This window comes from Podarcis filfolensis (assembly GCF_964270895.1).
Source record: "Podarcis filfolensis genome assembly, chromosome: 2".
NCBI classification, from domain to species: Eukaryota; Metazoa; Chordata; class Lepidosauria; order Squamata; family Lacertidae; genus Podarcis; species Podarcis filfolensis.
Genome location: NC_139605.1, coordinates 93,127,886 through 93,153,234, shown reverse-complemented (window position 1 = coordinate 93,153,234; position 25,349 = coordinate 93,127,886). Strand labels below are relative to the sequence as shown.

General features: G+C 44.7%; 1 protein-coding gene across 2 annotated transcripts in view; it reads left to right on the top strand.

Moving 5' to 3' along the window:
* Positions 1-25,108, top strand: part of ASPSCR1 (ASPSCR1 tether for SLC2A4, UBX domain containing) — a 66,095-nt gene extending 40,987 nt beyond the window's left edge. For both annotated transcript variants that reach the window (XM_083598368.1, XM_083598369.1), the window contains exons 9-16: positions 170-251; positions 966-1,032; positions 3,011-3,073; positions 3,298-3,350; positions 22,201-22,252; positions 23,455-23,521; positions 24,006-24,196; positions 24,956-25,108. In XM_083598368.1, the coding sequence (XP_083454494.1) occupies positions 170-251; positions 966-1,032; positions 3,011-3,073; positions 3,298-3,350; positions 22,201-22,252; positions 23,455-23,521; positions 24,006-24,196; positions 24,956-24,969 (589 nt within the window). In that variant the 3' untranslated portion in view covers positions 24,970-25,108. The remainder of the gene's footprint in view (positions 1-169; positions 252-965; positions 1,033-3,010; positions 3,074-3,297; positions 3,351-22,200; positions 22,253-23,454; positions 23,522-24,005; positions 24,197-24,955) is intronic.
* The last annotated feature ends 241 nt before the right edge of the window (positions 25,109-25,349 follow it).

Genomic DNA, 25,349 nt, shown 5'->3' with positions numbered 1-25,349 from the left:
AGTGTGTAGTAGTGCTTTGTTTTAGACAAACATACACAGAGGTAGAGAGCAGGAAGGAGAATGTATGGAGCTTAAGCAGATAAGATAGTTACTAGATTGTGTGGAGTGGCAGCCCCTGGCTGTATAGATCTGTGACTATACTGGCTTGCTAAGCTTCCCCTCTTCCTAGGAAGCGTTTGGAAGAATCTCCCTTGATGACACGAGCACAGCGAGAAACTCAGCTGAAGGACAAGCGTGAGCGCTATCCAAAGGTAATGTTTTGTTTTGGGTCTTTCACAAAGTGAGGAACAGAAAGGTAGTTAGTGGATGGTAAATTCTCAGGTACTGACTTCAGGTTGCTGGCATCATTGAACCATCTTCTGTTACATTCTGGGACAACCAAATGAATGGCAAACAGGGATAGCCGGTTATAGTGGTGCCCTTAGCAGGATTCTTATACCTGAAGGTTTGATGGGAATCCTGCCTGTTCTGCTCCCCTGGTTCTTTGCCCCATTTCTTTCCTTTAATTTGAGATCAGTAGCTCTCTTGGAACAATGGTAGAGCCCAGAATGAAGCTATAATAGTACTTAGCATTTATATACTGTGTTAAGTGTGTCAAAAGTTTGCTAAGGTGTCATAATTAGTATTTCCTATCTGAAAGAGAACACCTTGCCTAAGGTCACCAAGTGAGTTAATATCAGAGGTAAGATCTGAACAAGGAGCATCCTGATTAATAACTCAGTCTTAGCTAGCGTGCTACCCCAGCTATCCATTGTTGTTCCTGACAACTTCTTGTTAGTGTGGGTTTCTAAAATAGCCCTTTCAAGTATCTTGAAAGCCCCAAATATAGTGTCAACCAGTCACAGTTGCTCATTCATGAAAAGGCATCAGTTTCTCAGAATGAGCTAGTCTTGTCCAAAGGCAGAGCTGGTTTGACCATGGTTTAGGTTTACTTGAGTAGGCTCCTGCTCTTTGTTTTCAACTAGGTGGTACTGAGAGTTTACTTCCCAGATCGTCACATTCTGCAGGGCTTCTTCCATCCCAGTGAAACAGGTAAGAGTGTATCTCCCTCCCAGCTTCTGCCTCACCCCCAAGTAAGGTGCAGTGAAATAGAGAAAAGTTCCTTGCTCCCAGGCTAAGGTTTGTGACTTGAGATAGTTACACTGCAATGTCTCTAGTTGTTTTGTTTGGGCGGTGCTTTAGAAGCTTGAAACTCAAGCACTGTGATCTGAATGAAGGAGGGCTGAGATTTGTGCTCTAAAGAGGACAAATCTTCCAGGCCACTTACCGCTGCATTAGTCATGCCCAGATGAGGCCATTGAACAACAGGGTGTTGGTCTAGTGTAGTTTCAACCAGAGCCCAAAAAAGGAGCTGGAAACACTGAAGAGAAGTTGAATCAACCACTCTTCTTAAATGTGCCAGGGGCCAAAAGCAAAACCAGGCTTCCTGCACCTCTAAATAGCAAAAGGCTAGAACTTCCTGCGGCATGGCAGGGCACACACCCAACTATGCTTTCTGCCTTGCATCTGTCACCATCTACGGAACTAGATGTCCGTTCCTCCTCATGAATTTCTGCTCCTCCTTTGGCCTTAGGCTTGTGAGAGGGAACTCTAAAGCGATAGTTCTTTTGCACAGGCCTGACTAAAGTAAGATCCAGAATCTTCTGCCTTGCTGGCATGAGATGTGTGCGTCAGCCCCTGTATTCCTAGGATCCTGAGTCGGGGCAGGCAGAACATACCAGATAGGAGGTGTTACACAGTGCTGTACAGATAGCTGGCTGGTTTATCTGCTGTAAACACTTAAACACTACCATTGTTGCCTGTACCTTTTGAGGGAAGTGATTTGAATATTGAAGGAGGGGCGGAGAAGGCAGATAGGACCCTGGGTAACTACTGTTTGTGTTTCTCATTCTTTTGTGTCAGATGGCAATGGTGGTTGCTCGTGAGTAATCAGTCAGGACTCCGACCTGTCTTTTACAGGTTTTATTTTGGTGCAAAACTATTTACAGTGCAGAACCACAAGTTCATGTCTGCCTCAATTGCTAGCAGAATCTGGGAGTGGTCGTTTCCGGGTCCTCCCCCAACATAATAGCTCAGTCACCCCCAGCCTTTTCCTTCCTTCTTTGCGTTTTGCACCTCTGCGCAGGGTGGGCAACGGAAGAAGCGTGGTTCCCTCCTGGCTGGCTTGACCAGGAGTGGTGCTGAGGCTCCCAGCATCCTCCTCTGGTCCCTTCCCCTCTTCCCCACTGGAGGTGTGGCTTTCCCCACCACAGGAAGAGGAACTGCTTCCCAATATTTTCGGAGGTTTACTGTAACCCAGCTGGCCCTCTGCTTCCCTTCCCTGTTCCGATGGCAGTCCCCTGACATTTTGCTTTGTGTTGAATCTGGGTTTTTGCTCTATTTAGAAGCAGCCATGTTCCTAGCTACGCCATCTATCTTTCAGTCTAGCAAAGCCTGGAAAAATCGTTTGTGAGGGTCTCCGATAGCAAAACTGAACACCACTTCAGTTATTCCTTTCAGGGAAGCAAACCCTTTTGAATTGCTCATTGGGGGCAGAGCAGGTTTGTGCTAGCAGTTAATATAAGACGGAAGATTTGTAAGGGAAGTTTCTTCATTTATTCCTGGGCAGAAGAATTGGAACATACTGTTGAGACTTTGCATTGGGGAAACCAAATCAGATCTTGATTAGGATGATAATTTTTTCCCCATCATTGAAGGATGCTGAAGTCTCAGTGTTGGGGTGTTCATAGTGTGGGGAGGAGACTTCCAGCTATAGAGACAGAATGTGCAGTGATGAAGCTTGAAAGCATAGACAGATGTTACAATTCCTTTTGGTGAACCTAAAATAGGTGCTGACCAATCAAGACATCTCCTCTTGCTTTGTCCTCTCCATGTGTCTTTAAAGCAGTGACTACATTGGTTTTCTTTTCTAAGCACTGCAGCAACGGAGATGTGGTCAGTGCTGTAAAGAGAATGCTGCTCACAATATATCTTTTGATCCACACACCGATTTTCATGCTTTATTTGACAGTTGGTGCTCTGAGGAACTTTGTGAAAAGCCAGCTTGCAGATCCAGAGATGTCGTTCTATCTATGTAAGTTCAGATTTATGTTTTATAACTTTTAAAATGCCAGTTCTCCAGGCCTACTGTCACCATCTAGGTCTTTTAATTTTAATTGCCACAGCTAGTGAGCTATGACTGCACCTCTGTCTCTCTCCTCCCCCCTATTCCCTCTCATTCCCCAACCCTTTGCTAAACGAGCTTTATATATTTTTCTTGTTCTCTTTTCCTAATGAGAACTTTGTGTTTTACTTTAGTTACTACACCTCCCAGATGCATCTTGAATGATGACAGTTTGACCCTCTTTCAGGTAATGGCTGCATGCCTCTTCCTGTTTGGTTTGTTTTTCTTATCACAAAAATGCCCTCTACTCTGGTTTTGCTTTTAAGAGCCTGAATAATTGCCTCCTGTGGGTCTCTGTTAAGCCAAAGGTAGGTGAAAATCTGCAGTTGGAGTCTAAAGTGCTTCCCTTTGCTTGTGCACCTGGCATGTTACGAGGGCTTCCCATTGTTGAGCATAAGTGCTTCTGGCAAGGCCATTTTTGCCGTGAGTGAAGCAAATAAGCCCCACTGGGTGGAATTCAACTGAGTTGTTACATCCACAGAATGAGGTCAGCTTGCACAATGGGACTTCCCTCCCTTATATTCATATCCCCTAAATCTACTCTGAAGGGTTGGTGGAACCCGCAGAACAGGTTTGGGGGGGCATGGAGGGGAGGGGAAGTCTTGTTGCACAAATGGACTTCATTCCCCACACATACCCTACTTAGCACTACATTGAATTCTGCCCACTGTGCTTACTGGGGCTTTCTCCGGAGTTAGCATGCATATAAGCACAGCTTAAAATTGAATTATTTAGCATAGAAGCAAGCCAGCTGAAATAAAGGGAGAAGGGGCTACACATGCCCACAGTATTCACTAGTGTTCTTGTGAGAAGATTCTGAAAGGCCGTTACATCCAAAATTAAACCGTTTTCTCGTTGTCTCGTGACACTAACCATACGGAGCACTTTGATTGCAGAAGCTGGGAGGTGATGCCGATGAATTGGGCTGTTTCCTTCCAGCTATACAAGTTTAAGGATTCGTGAAAGGGGGTTTTCCCCTCCCTGACTGTTGTGTGTACCTCCTGATAGATGTGGGAATTGTTGTGGCATTGCGATCACCATGCTCCGAATTCTTGGGTAACTGGAAATGTTGCTTATATGAACTGAATTCCTGGAGGCTTTTCCAAATTGGACAACATTGCTTCACTTTAAAAGGGTGCACGAGTATTGTGATATGGATATCCTTTTCAGAAGGTATAGATCGGAACGTGAGCGCCCCATAATGCCTGCATCCCAGGCGTGTGCATCTTAAAGAAAGGCTGTGACTCAATGGTAGGCAAATGGTTTGCGTACAAAAGGCCCTGGGTTCAATCCCCAGGCAGGGCTGGGAAAGACCGCCGTCTGCTACGCTGGAGAGCTCTGCCGGTCAGCGTAGACAATATTGAGCTAGGTGGGCCAGTGGTCTTGACAGCTGAAGGCAACTCCCTGTGTTCCCATGTCTCTGTGACTTGGATCTTGACTCTTGATACCAGTCGCTTTTTTCTGTTCATGGAGTGCAAGAAGCTTGTGTTAATTATCAATGTTGAGGATCACTAGAGCGACCTTCCTCCACTTCCCCCTTCTAGGGGAGGTAATTTTGCAAGTTCTCTGAAGTTCCTCCCTCTTACGGGTCCGTGCAACCCTGTTCTGTTTTGCCCCTGCCCCCCTTTCTTTTGATCTCCTTGCCTCCGGGCCCCAGATGAGAGTACGCACTTGCCAAGCGAACAGTCTGTCTCTGTTTTGGAAGGCCTGAAAATGTGTGCTCTTGATTTTTAGGAAGGCTTACTGTGACAGAGATGAAGAACTCCTTGCACAAAAGGCTTTTTGCCTGAACCTAGCTGCGGAGCTCTGGTTTGTTTTGCTAAATGCTGAGTGGAACTGAAAGGGCCTAGCCAACAAACCTCACCGACTGCAGCTTTCCTGCCCAAAGAAAAGCGAGGCAGGACCAAAACTGTCACTCGCAGGGTATGATATACCAAGGGTCATTTGGAGGTTGACAGGTCATACAGAGTGTAACAGGAATCGGTTTGCGTAGTGTATGTCAGAGCCTCTCAGGCGGCATATTGAATTAGGAAAGGATTAGAGCTCTTCTGAAGTTGTTTATAATGGAGCTTTCCAAATTCCATGACTTCCTGGCCAGGCCATGTGGACGAGACACCAGTGCAGCTGCTGTCAGAGCACTGAATGTGTAAAGAGCCAATACCGATGGCTACCTACGTTCAAGCTCAAGACCTGTCCCCTTTCTGACACACAGTGCCTCACAACTCCTTGCCAAGAAGCTTAGGTTACCCCCCAAAACATGTCTGTCTCTGTATGGTTTACTAATAGTGTTTTGTTTGTTGCCACAATGCTTACATTGGCCTTGGCCTCCTTGACCCCTGGGAATGTGTCGGGCCTGCGCACTTTTACAGCATGGGTGTGCTTTTATTGTTCATGGCTGGTGACTCCATAGCCCGGGCATGATGTAGCGGTTAGTTGTGTTTTCTGCCGTCTTGAGGCCCCGTCGGCATGCTTAATCAAAGTGTGCACAAAATACATTTTGACTTTCATGAGATACTTCTGCAAATCCCTTTCCAATGCCAGTAGCACTATACTCTGCCGGCATTTAACAGATCGGGGAGGGAGGGTATCTGTGCAACTGTTGGCCTCCTTTTAAAGTCCAGATGTGGTTAGATGTGTTCTTCAGAACGGGGGGCGGGGGCATTTAGCCTTTAGAGTTTGTTTGCTTTTTAAGTGTTAATGGAAAAAAATCATCAAATGGTGGGGCGTTGCTGTGGGGAAAGTGGTACTCTTGAGTTTCGCTTATTTTGTTTCATTTCTGCCTAATTTTCCACTCTGTAAAGAAACAAAACCAAACTTGTGTGTTCCAGCTCAGGAATTTATAGAGCAGGTACATGCATAACCTCCATATTATTATTTTTTTAAAAAAAGATGGAAAATATTTACAAAACTGGACTGAGGTGGAAGAGGTGTTTTGCCCGTGACTAGTTACATCACCAAAATATCAAGCAGGTGCCTGTAACACTTGTGGAAGTATATTCCACACAGCAGTGATCACACCGTCTGAAGGAAGTAGTCATATTTTCTGAGGTATGCTTTATTTGTCCAAAGAAGCATGCAACTAGTTCCGCGAGCCCAACGAAGCTCCAGAGTTGTTTTTCTCAAACTGCAGGCATCCCCCTGCCCTACCACCACAGTTCCCTGGGTGCCATGCGCCAAGCTGCTTTCGAAACTGACAGGGATTTTAAATTCAGATGTTTGAAGGAAAAACCTTAAGAATTCAAAGAGGTTAGCAGAAACCTCTTGCCTGAGCTTGAAGCAGCTCTTTGGATTCTTGGCCAACAGAAGTTTGACCTTGGATTGGGGGCAGAGACATAATGTCTGTGCACAGCAAATGAGAAGCAAACACGTATTTATCATACAGTGGTGCAGAATGACCCTGAGAGCCATTTAGCACCTGAGCCTGGCCTCTGCTCAGATGTGCTTGCAGCCCTTCAATGCTGGAACAGAAACCTCTGTGCCTTTTCTTTCTGAGTCACAATGTCATCTTGGTGGGGAGCAGTCAGTTCAGTGCCTTTTCTTCTTCTCTCCCCCCCCCTTCAAAGCCACTGAAATATTTTAATTAATAGCAGAAGTGCCAGTGGAAAGGTCCCTTGTGCCTTTGAACTGGGCGACTTTCCCACTCATTGGGAAAGCAGCTCCTCCCATCTTCCCTTGTTTTGTGCCATCTTGCCCACAGCTGCCACCCAACACGATCTCCGATTCCCACACGCTTATTGTGGTCGGAAGATAGGAAAATAAGAGAAGTTTTCTGTGGAGTTCTGAGAAGTCTTAGGAGGGAAAGGTCACACTGGGAGTCTGATTAAACTAGTGATTAAAACCTGTATCTGGAAACGGAAGTTTCTCTATACGTTTTGGCCCTCTTTAGCCCAGCCTATAGGCCAAACCAGACCTGTAAAGCAATTGTAACTTGACCTATCCCATTTTAATCAATGTGGGGTATAAAACCTTTGTCCTCTTGAGAAAATAATCAAATTAAAAAGTAACACTGGGGGGGGGGGGAGACACACACACAGACATGGAGTTGCAGGGGAGTCACTCCTTGTTGTAATGTTACTACTCATCTCTGGGTCTTACATACAATGCACTGGCTGCGATTGAGTTTTGTGTGTGTCAGGCTCTTCTAGGTATCTTGAACACGCAGGAGTACTCATCCCACCCAACCTCCCATGTTGGCTTTGTCCTTGAACTTTGCTTCCCAACACAGATTTTTGCATCACCACCACCACCACTGCATATCAGAATACTTCTTGGATTTTAACTTCCTCTTTACCTAGGATGCTTTTCCTCACCTCTCTTTTTTGTGCATTTTCTGAATATATTAACCAACAGCTGCAAGGGAAGGTTTAGTACCTTCTCACTCCTTGATCCAGCTATGGCGGCTTTCTGGTCTATATACCCAATTTTGACTATGAGTTTTTAGCATTCTAATATGCAGTTTTATTGTTACACATAAAGTAGGGTTTTTGTGTTTTGTGTAAGCAGGCAGGAGGTTTGAATGATACTACAAGCATGATCCCAGACAAATAGATATAGGATTTGAGTCTTAGGCTGCAATCCTAACCCCATTTACCTGAGAGTAATCTTCACTGAATTCAATGGGACTTACTTCTTAGGTTAGTATTACTACCTTAAACTCCCTAGCGAAGTGGTTTCCTTGATATTGCCACCTATAAGGTCTTTGAGCAAATATTCCTGTTTTCATAAAGAGAGTTAGCAAAAGGTTAATGGAGAGAAGTTCAGACAATAATTGCTGCAGCGACCATATAAGGACATCTGAAAATAATTCAACACAGATAGAATATCACAAACATTATTACTGTCAAAAATGGTCTTGTTCATAGTGATCTTCCTTTGATGGTCCGTTTAAAGTCTCTGCTATCTGAACACTTCATTCACAATCTGGAGTCAGGTCTCAGGTTCCTGAGAGACTAAAGCATCCACAACAAATGGCCATCTAACCTCTGCTTAAAAACTTCCAATGGCGGTGAGTACATCACTTTCCAAGGGAGTCCATCCCACTGTCAAACAGCTTTTACCTCCAGAAAGTTAATCCTGATTATGATTACCGTATTTTTCGCCCCATAGGACGCACTTTCCCCCCTCCAAAAATGAAGGGGAAATGTGTGTGTGTCCTATGGGGCGAATGCAGGCTTTCGCTGAAGCCTGGAGAGCGAGAGGGGTCGGCGCGCACCGACTCCTCTCGCTCTCCAGACTTTGCGCAGCTCTCCGCAAGGTGCAGGAGCCCTGCGCTGGGCTCCCATGGCTTGCGGAGAGTTGCCTGTTCTGGGGGCTGGGGTCGGGGGAAGCTCGGCTTCCCCCGCCCCAGCCCCGCTCCTAGGGGGGAAATAAATTTTTTCCCCTTTAATTCCCCCCCAAAAAAACTAGGTGCGCCTTATGGGACGGTGCGTCCTATAGGGCGAAAAATACGGTAGTTTGCGATTTTACACACACACAAACACACACATAGATTGTCTATCATCTTTGTGACCCTTTTTTCGGTATTGCCCTCTTTCACAATAATGAGTTTTGGACTGAATGTGTTTCAATGTTCTCTAGAGTAGCTGCACAGCTTTCCCAAGTTGCTCACCATTTATTTTCAGCTGCTTCACAGTTCAGAAGTGCTTCAGTGAAGCATTTTCATTCATCCATTCCAGAATGCCTTGCATCAGCTTCCTCCTCTACTGGTGGCCCCTGACACCTTTTCCAGCACCTGTTCTGTGAAGCCTCTTGCAGATGACAAGCTCAGTCTGTTTCAGCAGCCCCTGCAATCTAGCTGGCCCTCTACATTCCCATTGCCCTCAGATGACTAAGGCAACCACATTTAATTTTATCTACTAGAGAGCATTGATTGCTCTCAGAGAGATGCGAGTTGAGGGCTGGCAGCACAATGTGTGAGCATCTGTGGGGGTTCCCCCCCTCGTGCCCATTCAAAGTCTGTTAGTTCCAAACCTTCAAACCTAGTTTCAGGTCAGCCCTCTTAAAGTATTCAAGCTTTTTAGCTGGCAAAATAAGTTGGAGGTCAGGGAGCTGGCCAGGATGTTTTGATAAACCTTCCTTTCTATGTTTTTTTTTTTAAGTATTTTGGAAATCTTCATTTCCAAAACAACAGGAAGGATTCTGTTCAAAACTTCACTTTTCTTGGAAATTTCTGTACCAAATGTGACTGTTAGAAAAAGCCGGGAGAATGTGAAAGCAGCCCAGGCTAGACAGCTTGAACATAAATGATGGTGGCCACTCTTCAGAATTAAGTGGTTTTAAGAGATAGCTTTTGAGGTTCAAGATTTTTTCTTCCCAAACCTCCAAATTTTTAAGGAGAGTGATGAATAGCAGTGAATTTGATCATGTATCCAGTGCTCTAGTATCACCAGTGTTTGCACAGAAAGCTCTGTAGTTTTCAGCACTATTCAGTTTTGTCAGTTCTCCTGGTTGCTAGATAGGTAAGTCCTGGTATATAGAATTATCAGAGGTTTAATATGATTTACAGGGAAGTAATAGTAGGTATGAGTTGGGCAGGTTAAGGGGTAGTAGTAACCTGTGTAAATGAGACCTGGATAAAGACCACCTTACCTCCAAATCTGAGTGCGGTGGGAGTATATCAGCAGGGTGTTTAATTAGATTAATGAATCTGTTTCAACAACAAATGGCTGGACCTGTGTGCCTTAGTGCTGCAGAGCCCAAAAAGTGTGAAGTTAGTGGCCACACAGTCCTTGAGCAGAGTTAATGGCAGGTTTTCTAGCTCATGTTTCATTTGAGTACAAGGGTGGGCGGTTGGTGTTTTCTGGTCCCAGTAGGTTCTCCTACTGTGTGTGATCAACATACAGAAAGGAGCGGAATGACCAACAAAAAATATCCTAGCCCTCCGATGCAAAGTACAGTAAGCTGCTCATGGATGTACTTGTAAAGGACTCCTGCCTGCAAGCAGATCTATTCCTAAGCACCCCAGTCTTCCCTTTTCAAGTAGTTGGCTGGAATGTTTACCCTCCAGTAGAGTTACTCATGAATAAGAACCCTGCATAGTTGTGAGTAAACACAGCCTGTGAAAACACTGACAAACCTGTGTGTGGACATAGCCGAAGTACTGAAAATTGCAGCGCTTTAACTACAAATGCCCATGTTGTCTAGAGTATTAGGACTGCACCCAAATTCTCCTTAAAAGGTGAGTAAGCCCCACTCAGCATGACTGCACCGGCTGATCCTAGGGTGTTCCCTAGGAAAACATCCGATGCACATACAATGCAGCCTAGCATCTTTCAGTAGAGCTTAGAAATGAACGTGTGCACTGTTCAGGTGCATCAAAACAGGAGCAAACAAGCAACTTATTCCTTATTCTCTTCCTTTTTTGAGGTGGGGGAGATTGCAATCACATTGCTATAACTTCCTGGGTTGCCTCTCCCTTTTCCTAGTTTAGATTGGCTGATTCTAGATGACATTTTGCTCCCTATCACCAGTATAAACATGCATTCATCCGTTCGTTCTTTCCCCCTTTTTGCCTTGAGTCAGTGTATGCTCCATGCTGTAATGGCTTCTGCTTGGATAGCCTTTCTCTGCCACCGGAGATCTGAAAGCTTGGCAGAGGCTGAAGGGGGCTTTCTTTTCTGGAGAGAAATGGGTGCGGAAGCTGCTCCAGCTTTCATGTCCCTGGCAACTCTGTTATTGTTGGATGCCCTTTTTATAGGCTGCTGGTCCTAATCGGGCTGTTTTGCCTAAGCCCCTGTGTTCCTGGGAAGGAGGTGTGTGTGTGTGTGTGTGTGTGTGTGTGTGTGTGTGTGTTATTGGACCTGTCTCGGCACTAGCGTGAGGGGCAGTGCTGAGGTGGGGAACTCTGCTGTTTGCCTTCTCCAGCATTATTTGCTGAGCGACAAACTCATGGGCACAGGAGTGGATATGTATTGTGAAGACTCCTGCTTTTGAGTCTGCATGTGACTAATGTGGGAACTGGAACAGAGACTTCTCTTATTTTTGTAAAAAAATAAACTATGTTGGTTTTGTGTACACATGGAGATGGAAGCGAAACGCAAAGAAACACCAACCTTGTTCAGTGGGATGCTCTTAATAGTTTCCGTATTTAATATAGACGAAACCACTCTATAATATTTGAAATAGTCTTCTAAGAGACTTGTAAATTAATTTAACATGGATTAACTGACAAAAAGGAGCTAATTAGACTCATGGAAACGCCAGACAAAGGCCTGCTGGAACAAGTGGGTTATAGCTAGTATGATGAATCTTCAGAAAATGTCTGTCCTGGGCTTGAATCATCAGATCTCTGTGCTCTTGAGATCTCTGCACTTTCATGCTGTGTTGTCAGGACATCAGAAGAGGCTAGACCAGGAATGGAGAACCTCTGGCCTTCGCAACTCCCATCAGCACAAGTCAGCATGGTCAAAGATTATGGGAGTTGTAATTCAATAACAAGGGGCTGCAGGTGCCAACATCCTTGGACTAGACTCTAGAGCATCCAGCCTTAACTTACAGTGGAGAGAAGAAGGACTGTCTCAGTCGATATTACAGTGCAGAAACCCAGGCCAGGCATCGGGCTCGGGAGACCCGTACATACACGGTCACTGTCGTTTCAACAACAGAATATATTGTTTGGAGGCTGGTCCTGAGAATCCTAGCTTTTGCTGCAGACCCTCATGGTTGTAGTGGAGAAAAACTAAACTACAGAAAAGCAGGGAAGGTCTGGAAAGGATTCCAGTGGCTGATGTGGCAGGTATGAGAGTGAAACATCCTCATTTTTCCCAAGTTGGAGAAGGCTGCTTTAAATGCCATTTAATGGTGTGTGGTTCAATGTAGCCTAGATTTGCCACTGTTCCATGAACTCGTTTCTACCTCATGCGGCCGCACTAAAGTCTTGCCAGCAAAAGTAGCAACCTTGCAAAAGGGAGCTGACAAGCTTTGGTTGCATTTGTCTGAGCAAAGGAGGTTCGTCTTGATTCCGGGGATGACTTCTGAAAGTTATTGCATGATTTTTCTTTTATGCTGAGGACAGAGAGATCAGAAAGTGAGTGGTCCAGCCAGGACATCTACATCATTCTTTCAGACTCTTTGAAACTGATAAGACCTGTGGTTCCAGCTATGAGCCACTCCATAGCTATTTGTGACCTCCTGAGAGAACTCAAAATGCTTAATGTTAACAGCACCTTCTTCCTATTTTTGTGAGAGAACATCCAAAGGGAGCAATCCCAATTGCATCCAAAGTGGCAAGTAGGGGAATAACTACATCGGGACATTTTCATAGCATCTCCTCTCTCTGAATTCGGTCCAGTTGGCACCAGTTTTGGTGCATAGCCCACTCACCTTGTATGAATTCCTAGGAGAAGGAAAGTCTTATGTTCTCTTTCTGCCAAACTCAGCAAGGAGGTTGCTGGGGAGGTGGGGGATGAGACAAGTCAAGTGGGAAGGAGAGTGTGCAAGGGAGTGGGTAGCAGAGACAGGATGTAAGAAACCTGCAGTGGTACAGAAACGAGGGTGCTATGGAGTAGGTCTCTGAGATTTCAAACAGTCTTTCTCAGCCCTACCTGGAGATACCGGGGATTGAAACTGGAACTTTTCACATGGAAAGTATGTGCTGTTCCCTTTCCCATACTGGTTAGCAGTGGCTTCACATAGACCTAAAGCGGGAGAGAAAGCGAGCTGTAAGATGGAGAGGGATGCAAGGAGATTTCTGGAGGGGGAAAACAGAAAAAGGAAATAGCAGATAAGAGTACGGACCAGTGGCACTTCAGACACAGAAAAGGAGGCCTAACAGGAATGCAGAGAGCCAGGAACATGCTGTGGGCCACGCAGAGAAAAGAGGCATTAACAAGACATTGTTTTTAAAAAGAGAACACTGAGCAATAAAATAAAATAAATTGGAATAAAATTTTGTTCCTTTGCAAGCCTAACAGAGTAGCCCTGCTAAGTTAATACAACTATAAAAGTGTCTCTTAGTATTTGAGTTGTGCACCCTTGAAACGGACCGATCAATAATACATGCTTTCAGCTTTGCAATCAGCAGTCATTGAGTAAGAACAGTCACTTACTTTTTTTCTAGCCAAGATTTTGCTACCTTTCCAATTATCCTGATGTGTTCTGTCCTCAAAGCTTGTGTATTAAGTTGCTATAATAAGTCTTAACATTTTGTCTGCTTTTTTCTGTTCAAACCTTTGGGACCAAAACAGCCATTGCTATCTAACAAGCTTTCTTGTCTGAAGATGCATCAAGCTATTCCAGGAATCCCATTATTTGAAACACAGGCAGTGATAAGGGTCACCGGACCCTGAGTCCTTTCTGATTTCTGATACCTTTTGTTTCTAGAAAGTCTTGGGGTGTTGAGTTCCTCCTCTACCCCCACCCTGGGAAGGCCTTGCTCACTGTGATGGGCTGAAAGAATATGGATACCTTAGATGGTTACCCTAGCAGGGGCCTCTGTGAACAAGTGCTGGAATTACAAGGCTATGACTGATGCTTATTTTCCTTACAAGGTTGAAAAGGCATCTAGAGCTACTATTGTTAAACCCGATAGCCACCAGAAAGGGGAAGAGACTTCAACTGTGGGATCAAAGCCAGGAAAACAAATGTTGTCAACTTGTCTGCTTTAAGAGAAAAGGGGTTGCATCTGAAGAGAGCGTCCTGCAATGTGTGCCTATTTACTGGAGGGCGAATGTGCAGACTGGCAGCAACATGGAGTTTTTGGAACCCATAAAGACTTCAAGGCATTGCTTTGATATTTTGTTATTGCTGTTTGTGCTGGCTGCATTATCCCCATGTCCCATGAATTATTTTAAAGTGTTCTCGAGGGCAGAACTGATCAACTGCAGGCTTCTCTGCCGAGTACTCCAGCCAAGGGGTCCCTGAAGCTCCAGCTGTGTGTGTGCTTTTTCTTAGCTAGTTGGACTTTCCCCCTCCCCACTCTACCCCAAGGAACACACACTGGCATGACTCAGTCCTGGGGCTTAGGAAAGGCCAGTTCACAGATCTCTGCTTGTGCTGGGAAGCAGTGAAGAGAGGTAAGCATCCCAGAGTCTGGGAAAGGCAGCAGACAACTGTGGTCCCATCTTCAAAGGAGCTGAAGAGGCCCCACATGCTTCCATCTAAATATTTATTCCCCCCTCCAATGTATCTTAACATTTCTCCAAGTGTTGAATCAAGCTATTCTTGGCTTTGTCAACAAGAGGAAAAATACAAACGAGCCGAGGATCTTTTCTCATTGCTGTTCTACTTTCATATTCTTTGGTGCGGTTTTGGGTGCGCTCACATCTTTGAGTCAGTGAATCTGATGCTGGCAAAGCCTATGCAGGTTGAGAATCTTCCAGTAGATTTAGATACAGGTAGGTAGCCGTGTTGGTCTGCCGTAGTCGAAACAAAATAAAAAAATTCCTTCCAGTAGCACCTTAGAGACCAACTAAGTTTGATATTGGTATGAGCTTTCGTGTGCATTCACACTTCTTCAGATACACACAGACTTGTTACACAGGGACAAACTTGGCAATTGAGTTTCCAGACGCACAAGGTACCTTTTGAAGATTGAACCTTCATTTTTGTGCTTCAGATGGAATGGGACACCATGGTTTCCCATTGTGTCTGGACAAAGCCTGTGTAACCAAAGAGAGAGCAAAAACAGCAATTACAGTGAATATTGCACCTTTCTAGTTTGTATGTCAAGTCTTAGTCTGTTTACTGTCCCTCTGTGTTGCTCTTAGCAGAGAATATATGCCACTAAACATGTTAGTTTCTGGTATGATTGTCTGTCCTGGGTGGTTCCATGTGTCCAAACAGACCAGATATGTTCAGTACTAATACTGTTAGTACTCCATGGTCAGAACTTGCTGTACTTTGGCTTGGGAGTATCTTAAGTAGACTGTCTCCACTTACTTTACCCTTGTGTAAAAGTTCCCCTTTCAGACCATATCTCATAAAAGGTAATAGACTTAAGCCTCTGTTTTCCAGCTGCCTCACGCTCACTCTCTGTTTGATCATGGTCTCCTCTGCTTTGGAAAGCTTTTTTCTTGGGTATTAAATGAGACACGGCCATTTAGGCAACGTCCCTTTGACTGTGGTGGTTCTCATGTTTGTTTCCTTTCCGGGGATGCTCTTTGCTGCTTGTCAGGGAAGCTTTTGATGTGCTAGCTTCCCCATTGAATTTTCCAAGTGCTGATTTCTGTGTATCTTGAAGGAATGTGTGTGTGTGTGTGTGTGTGTGTGTGTGTGTGTGTTTGGGGGATGGTGTTGTGAGGTATTTCATGCTGGTAGCTTGGATTTCTGCATTCATGCGCATGTCCCCTTTGAAGCCCTCATTTATTTATTAATCTTTAAACATCAAACTAACAGTGGACCTGTGGCACTCTAATCATTTCAGCTCATGTAACGGAAAGAATGCTTCCTCTTTTGGCAGCTGCAAGTCCCTGTCCTCTGTCTCCAACTCCCCACCCGCCCCCACCCCTCCAAACAAAAAGGGGGGAAAAGAAAAGAAGAAGACAACAGCCTCTTCCTGATCTCAAGGTCTCCGAACAAACTTGGCAAACTAAGTAGCAGTGCGGTGAATTGCATCCTTTTGCAGCAGCCTTTTGTTGTAGAGTGTGTGTGTGTCCCTCAGTTGTTAGGGAGGAGGATTTATAAAAGAAAGGCTGTTGAAATATTGGAGGGGGTGTGTGGGTGTGTGCAGCCTTTCCACTATAATGTATATACTGTAATGTAAGGATCCAGGGAGAAATAGGTTGCTTCAAGTAATTGCCTCTGTTTAGCACGCTGACAAAGATCATTGTGACCAATGTTCTTATAGGACTGTGTTCAAGGCTTCTCCAGCATGTCATGGGCTCCCCAGTTGCCTCCCACACTCCCAGCTGCACTTTTTCAGTGGCTTCTCATTTGAATCTATGACGTGCGACTTCAGGTGCCTGTTTCGGTTGTTGCTCACCTGATACTCACCTCACTCCAGTTCATCTAGCATTAGAGTCTATGTAGCAAAGTTGGGACCGCTCAGAACACGCTAAAAGTGCCAAATGATTGGACTTATTTTTATCCCCACTTAATATAGGCAGTAAGGCTCTTGAAATAGGGGCAGAGAGTAACAGTCTTTCTAAATTAGAATGGTGGGGGAGAATAATGTGATATGTACTCCAGGACCGGTGAGGAAACTTCCAATGCCTTAAAACTTTGAACACTATTTTATTTCCCTTTAAAAAGAAGGCAGCTCTTAAAATTATTATGTTGGAGGCCTCTTTCTTTTGTGACTGAGAAGTGAGAAGGCTCAGACTGCTGCTACCATCAAACGAGAGGGTGTTTCTGAGCTGTGAGATTCTACTTTGCACATGCAGTCCTGATTGATTTATATTAACTCTAGAAATACTTTTCTAGTTTCTAGGGTAGCTTGGGTTTTGCCAGTTTTTTTATCCACTAGTTTCTTTTTTTAGACTTGTGATGCCATAAAGAAACAAGACTCTCATCTTTTGATTTCATAGCTTATGAGTGTTTCTCTCTCTGGGGCGGGATTCAGCATAACACTAAGGCAATTCGGCTTGCTAGATGAATCAGTCCCCCATTTCTTCTGCCTGCATTCTGTTTGGAGTTCTTTTGAGTAGTTATGCATAGAATTACACTGTCAACAGCAGTTTCTCAAACTTTGATATCTGGTGAATAGTTCTCCTGCAGCCCCTTCACTCCACATTAAAATGGGAGGCATTGTACTAAAGCATTTTGCAGAGCACTGTAGGAGCACCTTTCCTTCCAAGATAGCCCAGACCAGGCATGGCCAAACTTGGCCCTCCAGCTATTTTGGGACTACAATTCCCATTATCACTGACCACTGGTCCTGTTAGCTAGGGATGATGGGAGTTGTAGTCCCAAAACAGCTGGAGGGCCAAGTTTGGCCATGCCTGGCCCAGACAATATTGCTTCCCATTATCCCTCCCCTTAGCCTTGTGTCAGTCAGGGCCTAGGATTCAGACCATGCTTTCTGGACAGTGGTGAGCTTTCTGGGATTGCCCTGCATCTGTCAGTTCATAAAGCAGGGAGGGGGGGAGAGGCTGCTGCTGCTGCTGCTTGGGCCTCCCCGCTCCAAGAGGCACCAGAGTGTGGTGAATGTGTGCAACACGGTAGCTAACCTTTTCAAGGCACTCTTGAGCTCTCTTGCAGCACACTCTACTTTAACAGCAATTGGTGAAGACCTCTTGAGCTCTTCATAAGAGGAGAAAATGTGTATTGGCATTTTTAACTTTAAAAAAAGTTAAAGGACCCCTGGACGGTTAAGTCCAGTCAAAGGCGACTATGGGGTTGCGGCGCTCATCTCGCTTTCAGGCCAAGGGAGCCAGCGTTTGTCCACAGACAGCTTTCCAGGTCATGTGGCCAGCATGACTAAACCGCTTCTGGTGCAATGGAACACCATGAGGGAAACCAGAGAGCACGGAAACGCCGTTTACCTTCCTGCCGCAGCAGTCCCTATTTATCTACTTGCACTGGCATGTTTTCAAACTGCTAGGTTGGCAGGAGCTGGGACAGAGCGACGGGAGCTCACCCTGTCACAGGGATTCGAACCACTGAGCTTCTGATCGGCAAGCCCAAGAGGCTCAGTGGTTTAGACCACAGCGCCACCCGCTTTACGTGTACCTTGAGCTAGTTTAAATGAACTGTCTAGTCACCTAAATCCTGTATTTCATGCAGAGATGTCTGTGTTAACGTTTTAACATGCTGACTAATTCCATGTCCTGTTTGTAAGCTTTCTGAAACATCTGGCTAGCTGCTGTTGGATATAGAAGTAGATGGACCCCCAGTCTGATCTTGCAAGGCACTTCCTAAGTTCTTTTGTTGTTAATGTGTTGATACCTCCAGGCCAAAGCTGAGATGCTGTGATAGCACAGATCTGTCACAGTCTCCCCTTTTAACCAAGACTATCAATATCAGCTTTTAAGAGCATTCAATTTTGCATCTTTTCACGTGTGCCTCTATACTTTACCAACTTAATTTGGTAAGCTGCTTTCATTTGTGTAAAAAGACAGAGATGAATGCTGTGGAAGGACCCTGCAATATTCCATTAAATTGCAAATAGTCGTATATGTTTATATAAAGCTTGGCAGGTTCTTCTGAGAAAGAATGGTACAAATGAGGTTGGACTGCACTCTACTGGACTACCCTTGGCTCGAGTGTCAAATAACACAAGTTCCTGTATTAGGCACCATCTGTTCTTTCTAAAATCTAGCTTTTGGAAGGCTGATGCTACTCGCCCTCTAACTTGGGTTTTGATTTTGGAGTCTTCTACTCTTTCATGCGTTCCAGAGGCTTTTTTGGCCGTTAATCGAAAATATAACCAAAATGAGAATGTGATCTTCAGAAGATCTGGAGAATTCCTGATCCTAATGTGTTATCCCGGAAAAGAGGCAGGAGCAGGGCCAATCATTCCAAAGCCAAAGGTATCCATAGCCCAGAGGCAGCATTGAGTGACTCATTCCTTGGAAGCAGTTGCTGCCAGCGGCAAAATCGGAAGTGGCCTCTAGTCTTCTGTTTTCATTTAATATTCTGTCCCATGGCAGAAAAATGAAAATGGCATGGAGATGCCATCAGATGGTGTTATCCCATAGCAGTGAAGTGATAGGAATGTGTAAGAGTTCAGTGGCAAGGTGGATTTAGAGAAGGAAAGCAGAGGTGGAATGAAGTTGTTTTCTCTGTAAATCTTTTTAACGTGTTCAAAAGCTACCCTGAAAGTCCATGATGATCATTTTGCTGATTTTTGTGTGTTGCAGGCGAAAGGATATAATTGGTCCTATTGAGAGAATATACTTTTCCTTTCCTTCACCCATGGAACGTGTTGTGTCTTTGGGATTCCCGTGTAATTTATACAACAGACAGAGGGAAGCAGACAAATGACACACAAATGAGCCTTAAAAGTAAAGGAGGGAGCTGTGGAGAAGCCCCTTTGAGGGGAGGTTTTTATTGGCCAAACTCTAGGAAGGGAAAAAGGTGGGCAAGGGATGCAGAGCTGGGAGGGGGAGAGGAAAAAACGAGTCTGGAGGAGGTGGCTGAATGTTGTGTGCTTACGAGCTGCTGTCCCATTCCTTTAAGTCTCTTCCAATTAAAAGAGCTTTCGACTGATGTCTTGCCAGTGGTGGGAATTGGTTGGGAGAGGAGGAGCTCAGAAGTTAAAGCGGGACTTATTTGTCAACCTCTGAGTAAAAATAGGGTAGCGGCTCTTATCGGGGCATGCTGTGTGTGTGTGTGTGTGTGTGTGTGTGTGTGTGTGTTGCAGCATTTGTGCCTCGTGTGTCTCTCATTCTTGAACTATGTTCCTCTGCGCTCTGTCTATCCCTTCTTTCTTTGTGCCTCACTCACAGGCCCTGCCATGAATTTTCTCTGACCCCTTGGGGCCATTCCCACATGAAGCTTTGATGTGTGTGCCCAGAGCTTGATTGACAAGGAAGTTTTAGTGGCAGCAACTGGAGAATCGAAGAGAAAAGGGCAGGGCTTTGAACTAAAGGGCTTTGAGCTCCGAGATGCTGTGCTTAGTTATCTCCTTCAGAATGTTAATTATTCATCATGATAATTGGGCAGGAGAGGGGAAAAAGAGAGGGGAGGTTATTAAAAAATTCCAACACTAACACACTACAAAAACCTCATTTTCCAACGTTGTGACTGGCGTGAAAAGGATAGTGTGTATGTGAAGAGGTTTGGGGGGGGGCCTTCTTTTTTCTTTTTCTTTTTTTAATCCATTCCCTAAATAGTAGGATCCCTTCAGATGAAGGCAGCGGGGACATCAAAGCTTTTGTAAGAGTTTTCTTGGGGGTTTCTTAACTGTGTCTGGTACTTTTTAATTAAAAAGTTTACGGAGAGCCGTCTTTGTGACTGGCTTCTGGTGGAGCTGGCAACCCTGGGTCCCGCTGCTTGAGAAAGAAAATGTTTTTAAGGGGCCTAATAAATATTGTTTCCTACTGCTAGGATGTCAGGTTGGCACTGTGAAAGACCTCGTCGCTAGAAAGGAGGTGAACCCTGGTGCTGAGGAGGGCAAGGAGTGCGGGCTTTTCCTGGGAGCTAGACGTTGTCGGCCACTTTGAGTGCCCATGCCCACATCCGCCCCTCAGGTGCTCATTCCAAGTCTATGGCGAATGGGTCAGGAAGAGACATTCTGCGGTCACTGTTATGCAGGCGTATTCTTAGTATCCTGACATTGTTTCACATCAGTCGCTTCAAATAATGGAAGCAACGTGGTTTCTGTGGCAAGTGAATATACACCATCCTGTCCTCTTTCGTTCCAATACATAGCTTTTGGACCCAAATCAGAGGTTCTCCATCAAGAACACTGATAATGGAATGATGTGTTTGGTGGGAAGCATAAGATTTCCAGACTTACGATGCTGGGAATTTTTGCCTCAGTGTGCATCACCTTTGTAGGTGTTTACATGGAACAGGATTTGCCATGTTGTTGCTCCTTTAGTTTGGAAAGATCCTTGTGGAGCTTGAGTTCTCACCATCCTTAATAACTTAAGAATTCTCAGGTATATTCCATCCAGACCCAGTGAGCTAAGTTTCTAATTTGTCAGTAAGTCCTAGAATGTCATCATCTTCCCCCCTTCATGACTTAGATCTTCAGATGCCCTCATTTCCAGGAAAGTGGTTTATTAGCAGATATCCAGTATTATTATTTTTTGCTCATCCAGCTTTGCTGCAATCTCCCTATCTTCCTATTAGCATCCTTTCTCTCCTTTGTCATCTAATGGTCCAACTGCCTCCATGTCCTGCTTCTGACATACTTAAATTTTGTATTAATACTTTTAGAACATGTTCCTCACTCCCTCTCCCCACCCCACAAGCATTGCCAGGCACTTAAAAGACTTTGGGTACATGCCCATGACACCCGCTTGTCCTAATTTATATTTATAGATGCCTCTGGGTGAATTAAGATGGTGGGTATCTCTAGAGCAAGGGGTGGCAGGAGGGTCTCACAAGCACTGTGCTTTGCAAGGCACCCAGCTGCCCTCTAAGCAAATGAATGTTACCTTTCAACTTCCTTTTAAATATAGATACGTAGATACATAGATAGATGGTAACTAAATCTTGTTCATTTGCTGTTGTTGTATATTCATATTTATAGGATTCTTTTTTAATTGCCCTGTATTATATATTGTTGGCTAACTTGGGTGCTTGATGTAGAAAGTCAAGATATTACATTTAATTATTTATCCACAAATCCCCATTATTTAAATTTTCTCTTTTGAAAACAAATGTGACTGTGCTGGACATTCTGGGCAACTTTCCACTTACATATGTATTGAATTTAGCAGCACAGTCAGTTCATCAACACTTAACATCTTACACCAGACTTCTCCAATGTAGTGCCCTCCAGATGTTGTTGGACTCCCAGCTCCCATCGGTTCCATCCAGCATGGCCAGCCATCGTAGTCCAAAACACTTGGCAAGCACCAGATTAGGAAAGGCTGGGCTATATTGTGATTGCCTACACATATGTAAAGGGCTTTGTTGCCAGCATAGTCGCATTCTCGGTATTCTTGAAATGTGGTGACCTGGTTTGCACAGAGTGGTAAGCCATCGTTTCTTTAAAAGTCTACAAGTTAACCACAAGTTGTCCCGCGGACAATGATTACTTGGTTTTCCAAAGTTTGGTTTGTTGCTTCTCCTGCTTCTCTTGCCTTTTCCTTTACAGTTTGGTAAGCATCATCTAGGATGGGGTGGTCAAACAAACCATGGTTAAGGAAGGATGCTGGGAGTAATGCCAGGTCACTGTTAGAACAAACCAAGGTTCAAACCATTGCTGCAACAAACCATAGCTTCAGAGTGTAGTTTGTTGGCAGTAAGTAAACCATTGTGAAGTTGTTGGGCCGGGTTCACACATAACATTAAGTCAGTTTAGTAAACCATGGTTTAGCGTTATGTATGAAACCAGCCATGTTGTGACAAGCAAGATTTCCCCACTTTTAAGTTTCAAGGAAACAGTATTGTTCTGTGCATGCATGTTCCCAAGGCTGAGAGGAGAGGCAATTCTGGCCCTGGCTGTGTTTCTTCTAACCCTGGATATTTTCTCTTGTTAATAGGCTAACCTCTTCCCTGCTGCCATTGTACATTTTGGATCTGAGATGCAGAAAGGTGAGTCACTTATCTTCTTCCTCTCCATAAGAAACTCTGCATAGTTGTTACATGAGCATCTAGATGAACTGTGTCCACGGTTTCAGCTATGGTGGCTGAACTCTGATTAATGTGTTGGGCATAAATAAGTGGATATTTATAGCTCGGGGCTCTTAGAGGTTCATGAAACCTTTTCGTTTGATGCAAATTAAATGATAGCCCAATATGGAAATGGTTGTAAGGGAAGTGCCCACTCTGGTTTAAGGTGAAATGAACTGAATCTTGGTGCCATTCATTGTTTGCTGTAGAAATTTTGGTTCACAGGTGGCTTTTTTCCCCAATTTGGGGGTGAGGCCTGTTTTTAGGTGAAAATCTCTGCTTCCTATGTATCACCCCTTTCTCAATTCTTTTTTGACTCAGCTAGGGAGTACTCTTTGTCCTATTGTGTGTATCTTGAGTTAGCTAACAGCTATAGAAATCTTAATCATGCAAAATAGGTGAGGTATTATCTTTTTTGAATTGGCCCATCTTCAGTTAGTGTGCAGAATTGCACACTTTTTCAGGGTAGGTATTTAGACCTTAAGTAAAAATTGGGTCCAAAGTTTGGCAACTTTATGTATATCTTCTGCATCTAACTTATTTTTTTGGACTAGACACTAATACAGTAAATGTCCACGTGAACATTTCACAGTTGTCTCTCGCCATGGTTCACTGTTAATCTGAGGACAAATGTCTGTGTGGTGCATACTGTTCTGGACATCTTTAAAATGCAGCAGGACTGACCACCATAGTTGGATGGGCTTTAGGGGGATTTGTCTGCAGGGAAGATCAGAGTAGGGTTGTGCTGCAGGTTGAAGATAACATCTGGTAGTCTCTCCTAACGGTTCAATTTACTAGGAAACTGCCAAGAACTAAATGATAAAAGAAACGTATACAAGCAGGGGGAGACACCATCCCTGTCTGGCAGTTCTATTTTTGTGTAATGTTGCAGTCTTTACTCAACTAGTTCACAGAATAGAATCTGATAGGCAGATGCATGTTCTAAAATACACAATCTTAGAAGTTGAGATAAATGTTTCACAGGTTGGGAGAAGAGTACTGAAGAGGATTAGTGCAGCTTGTTGGGGCTATTGGTTTCACAAAACAACAGAGTTGCATTATGGGGCTTCCTAGCTCTGAAGGACAAGAACTTTGAGTGAGGGGTGTGTGTGTCTGTTTAACAGATTATCTGAGGTCGGACCTCCTGGAATCTGCTGTGTCCCCTTCTGAAGCTGACATCTTAGTAGCTAGGTAAGTAGTGTGAGTAATTCTTTTTGAAGCTGTTGTGGATGAGTGAGTTATCATAGAACTGCAGAGTTGGAAGGAATCCCGAGGATCCTCTGTCTAGTCTAACCCCCTGCAATGCAGGAATCTCAGCTACAGCATCCATGACAGACAGCCATCCAACCTCTGCTTAAAAAGCTCCAGTGAAGGAGAGTCTACCACCTCCCAAGGGAGACCATTCCACTGAGTTGTTGCCTTGCCCAATGAAGAGTTTGCCAGCAGTTTACAAAGCTTGCTTTTACACGTGTTCTCCCACTGACAGCTTTGAACACCCCAAATGAATGAAGAGAGACCCCTGTAGTATCAAAAGCCATAGGGATTGGAAGGCATTTTTGCTGATATGCAACCTCTGGCTTTCGCAACAGTATTTGCAGTGATTTACATTTTGGAATATGTAAGCTTAGCAACTGGAAGACCCATATGAACATCTAATACTTACCTTTTCTCTCAGGCGGTTGTCTAAATCAGCACCTCCCACTAAGCGAAATTCAGATCCTGTTCTTAGTTCCCTACCTAAACCAAATGAGACTGATGGGAGCGTGGCAAGAGGACACTCAGAAGCAGCAGTGGCTCCTGAAGCAGCACGGCCACCAGTAAGGAGGACGCCATCTGGGAAAGTGCCGAAGTGGCTGAAGCTGCCAGGTACCTTCTTAAGTATTACAGTGATGCGGGTGGCGCTGTGGGTTAAACCACAGAGCCTAGGACGTGCCGATCAGGTTGGCAGTTTGAATCCCCGCAATGGGGTGAGCTCCTGTTGCTCGGTCCCAGATCCTGCCAACCTAGCAGTTCGAAAGCACGTCAAAGTGCAAGTAGATAAATAGGTACCGCTCCAGCGGGAAGGTAAACGGCGTTTCTGTGCGCTGCTCTGGTTCGCCAGAAGCGGCTTAGTCATGCTGGCCACATGACCCGGAAGCTGTGCGCCGGCTCCCTCGGCCAGTAAAGCGAGATGAGTGCCGCAACCCCAGAGTCGGTCACGACTGGACCTAATGGTCAGGGGTTCCTTTACCTTTACCTTACTTGTTCCTAGCCATTGTACTGCTCCTAAAAAAGATTCTGTGCAGCAGTCTGGCTCGTCAGCTAAGTGCGTATCTGAATATCCTGATTTAGGGCTGGGAAGGAATTTCCCTCAAGCAGATCAGAGTTTTCCTTTCCTTTCCCACTACCCCCATACTCCTTTCCTACTACCCATCTTAGGCATGGTACGCCATGCTTGTCTCCCCCTGTAAAACGTGGCCCTGTTTAGTCTCCTACCAGCAGAGCCCTAAAATATTCTAATGTACTTTTCAGTCTGAAAGGACCTATCATTTGGGAGGCTCTGGAAAGCTCAGCAGTTGGAAGCTCCACTATATCAAAGTTTGTAGTAGAGGTTGCTTTCACAGTTGCTTTATGTTTGCATTTCAGGTGGGAAGCGATGAAGGACTTGTGATTTCCACCTTCAGAAAGTTGCCTCACCTGGCTGAGAGGCAAGTTGGGTTGCTCTGTTTTCCTTCATGTGAAGCTGCTGAAAGACAGGGCCCAGCAAACGGATTTTTCAGAATAAAATTGCAAGCACCATTTTCTGTTGCCCATTCTGCTGCTCTGTGTGCAACATTATATTTGGGTGGTGGGTAAAGCAGAGACACACTCCAGCCACGCTGTTGTTTAACTAACATGAAGTAGACGCGGAAATTTGTAGAACTACTTTGCTGTATTTGTTGTGTAGGTGCAGGGAATTTCAGGACCAGGTTGTTGATGATAATTAAAAACCCAGTTGGGTGGTCATATATGAGTCTGTGACACTTACGTCAGTTGTCAG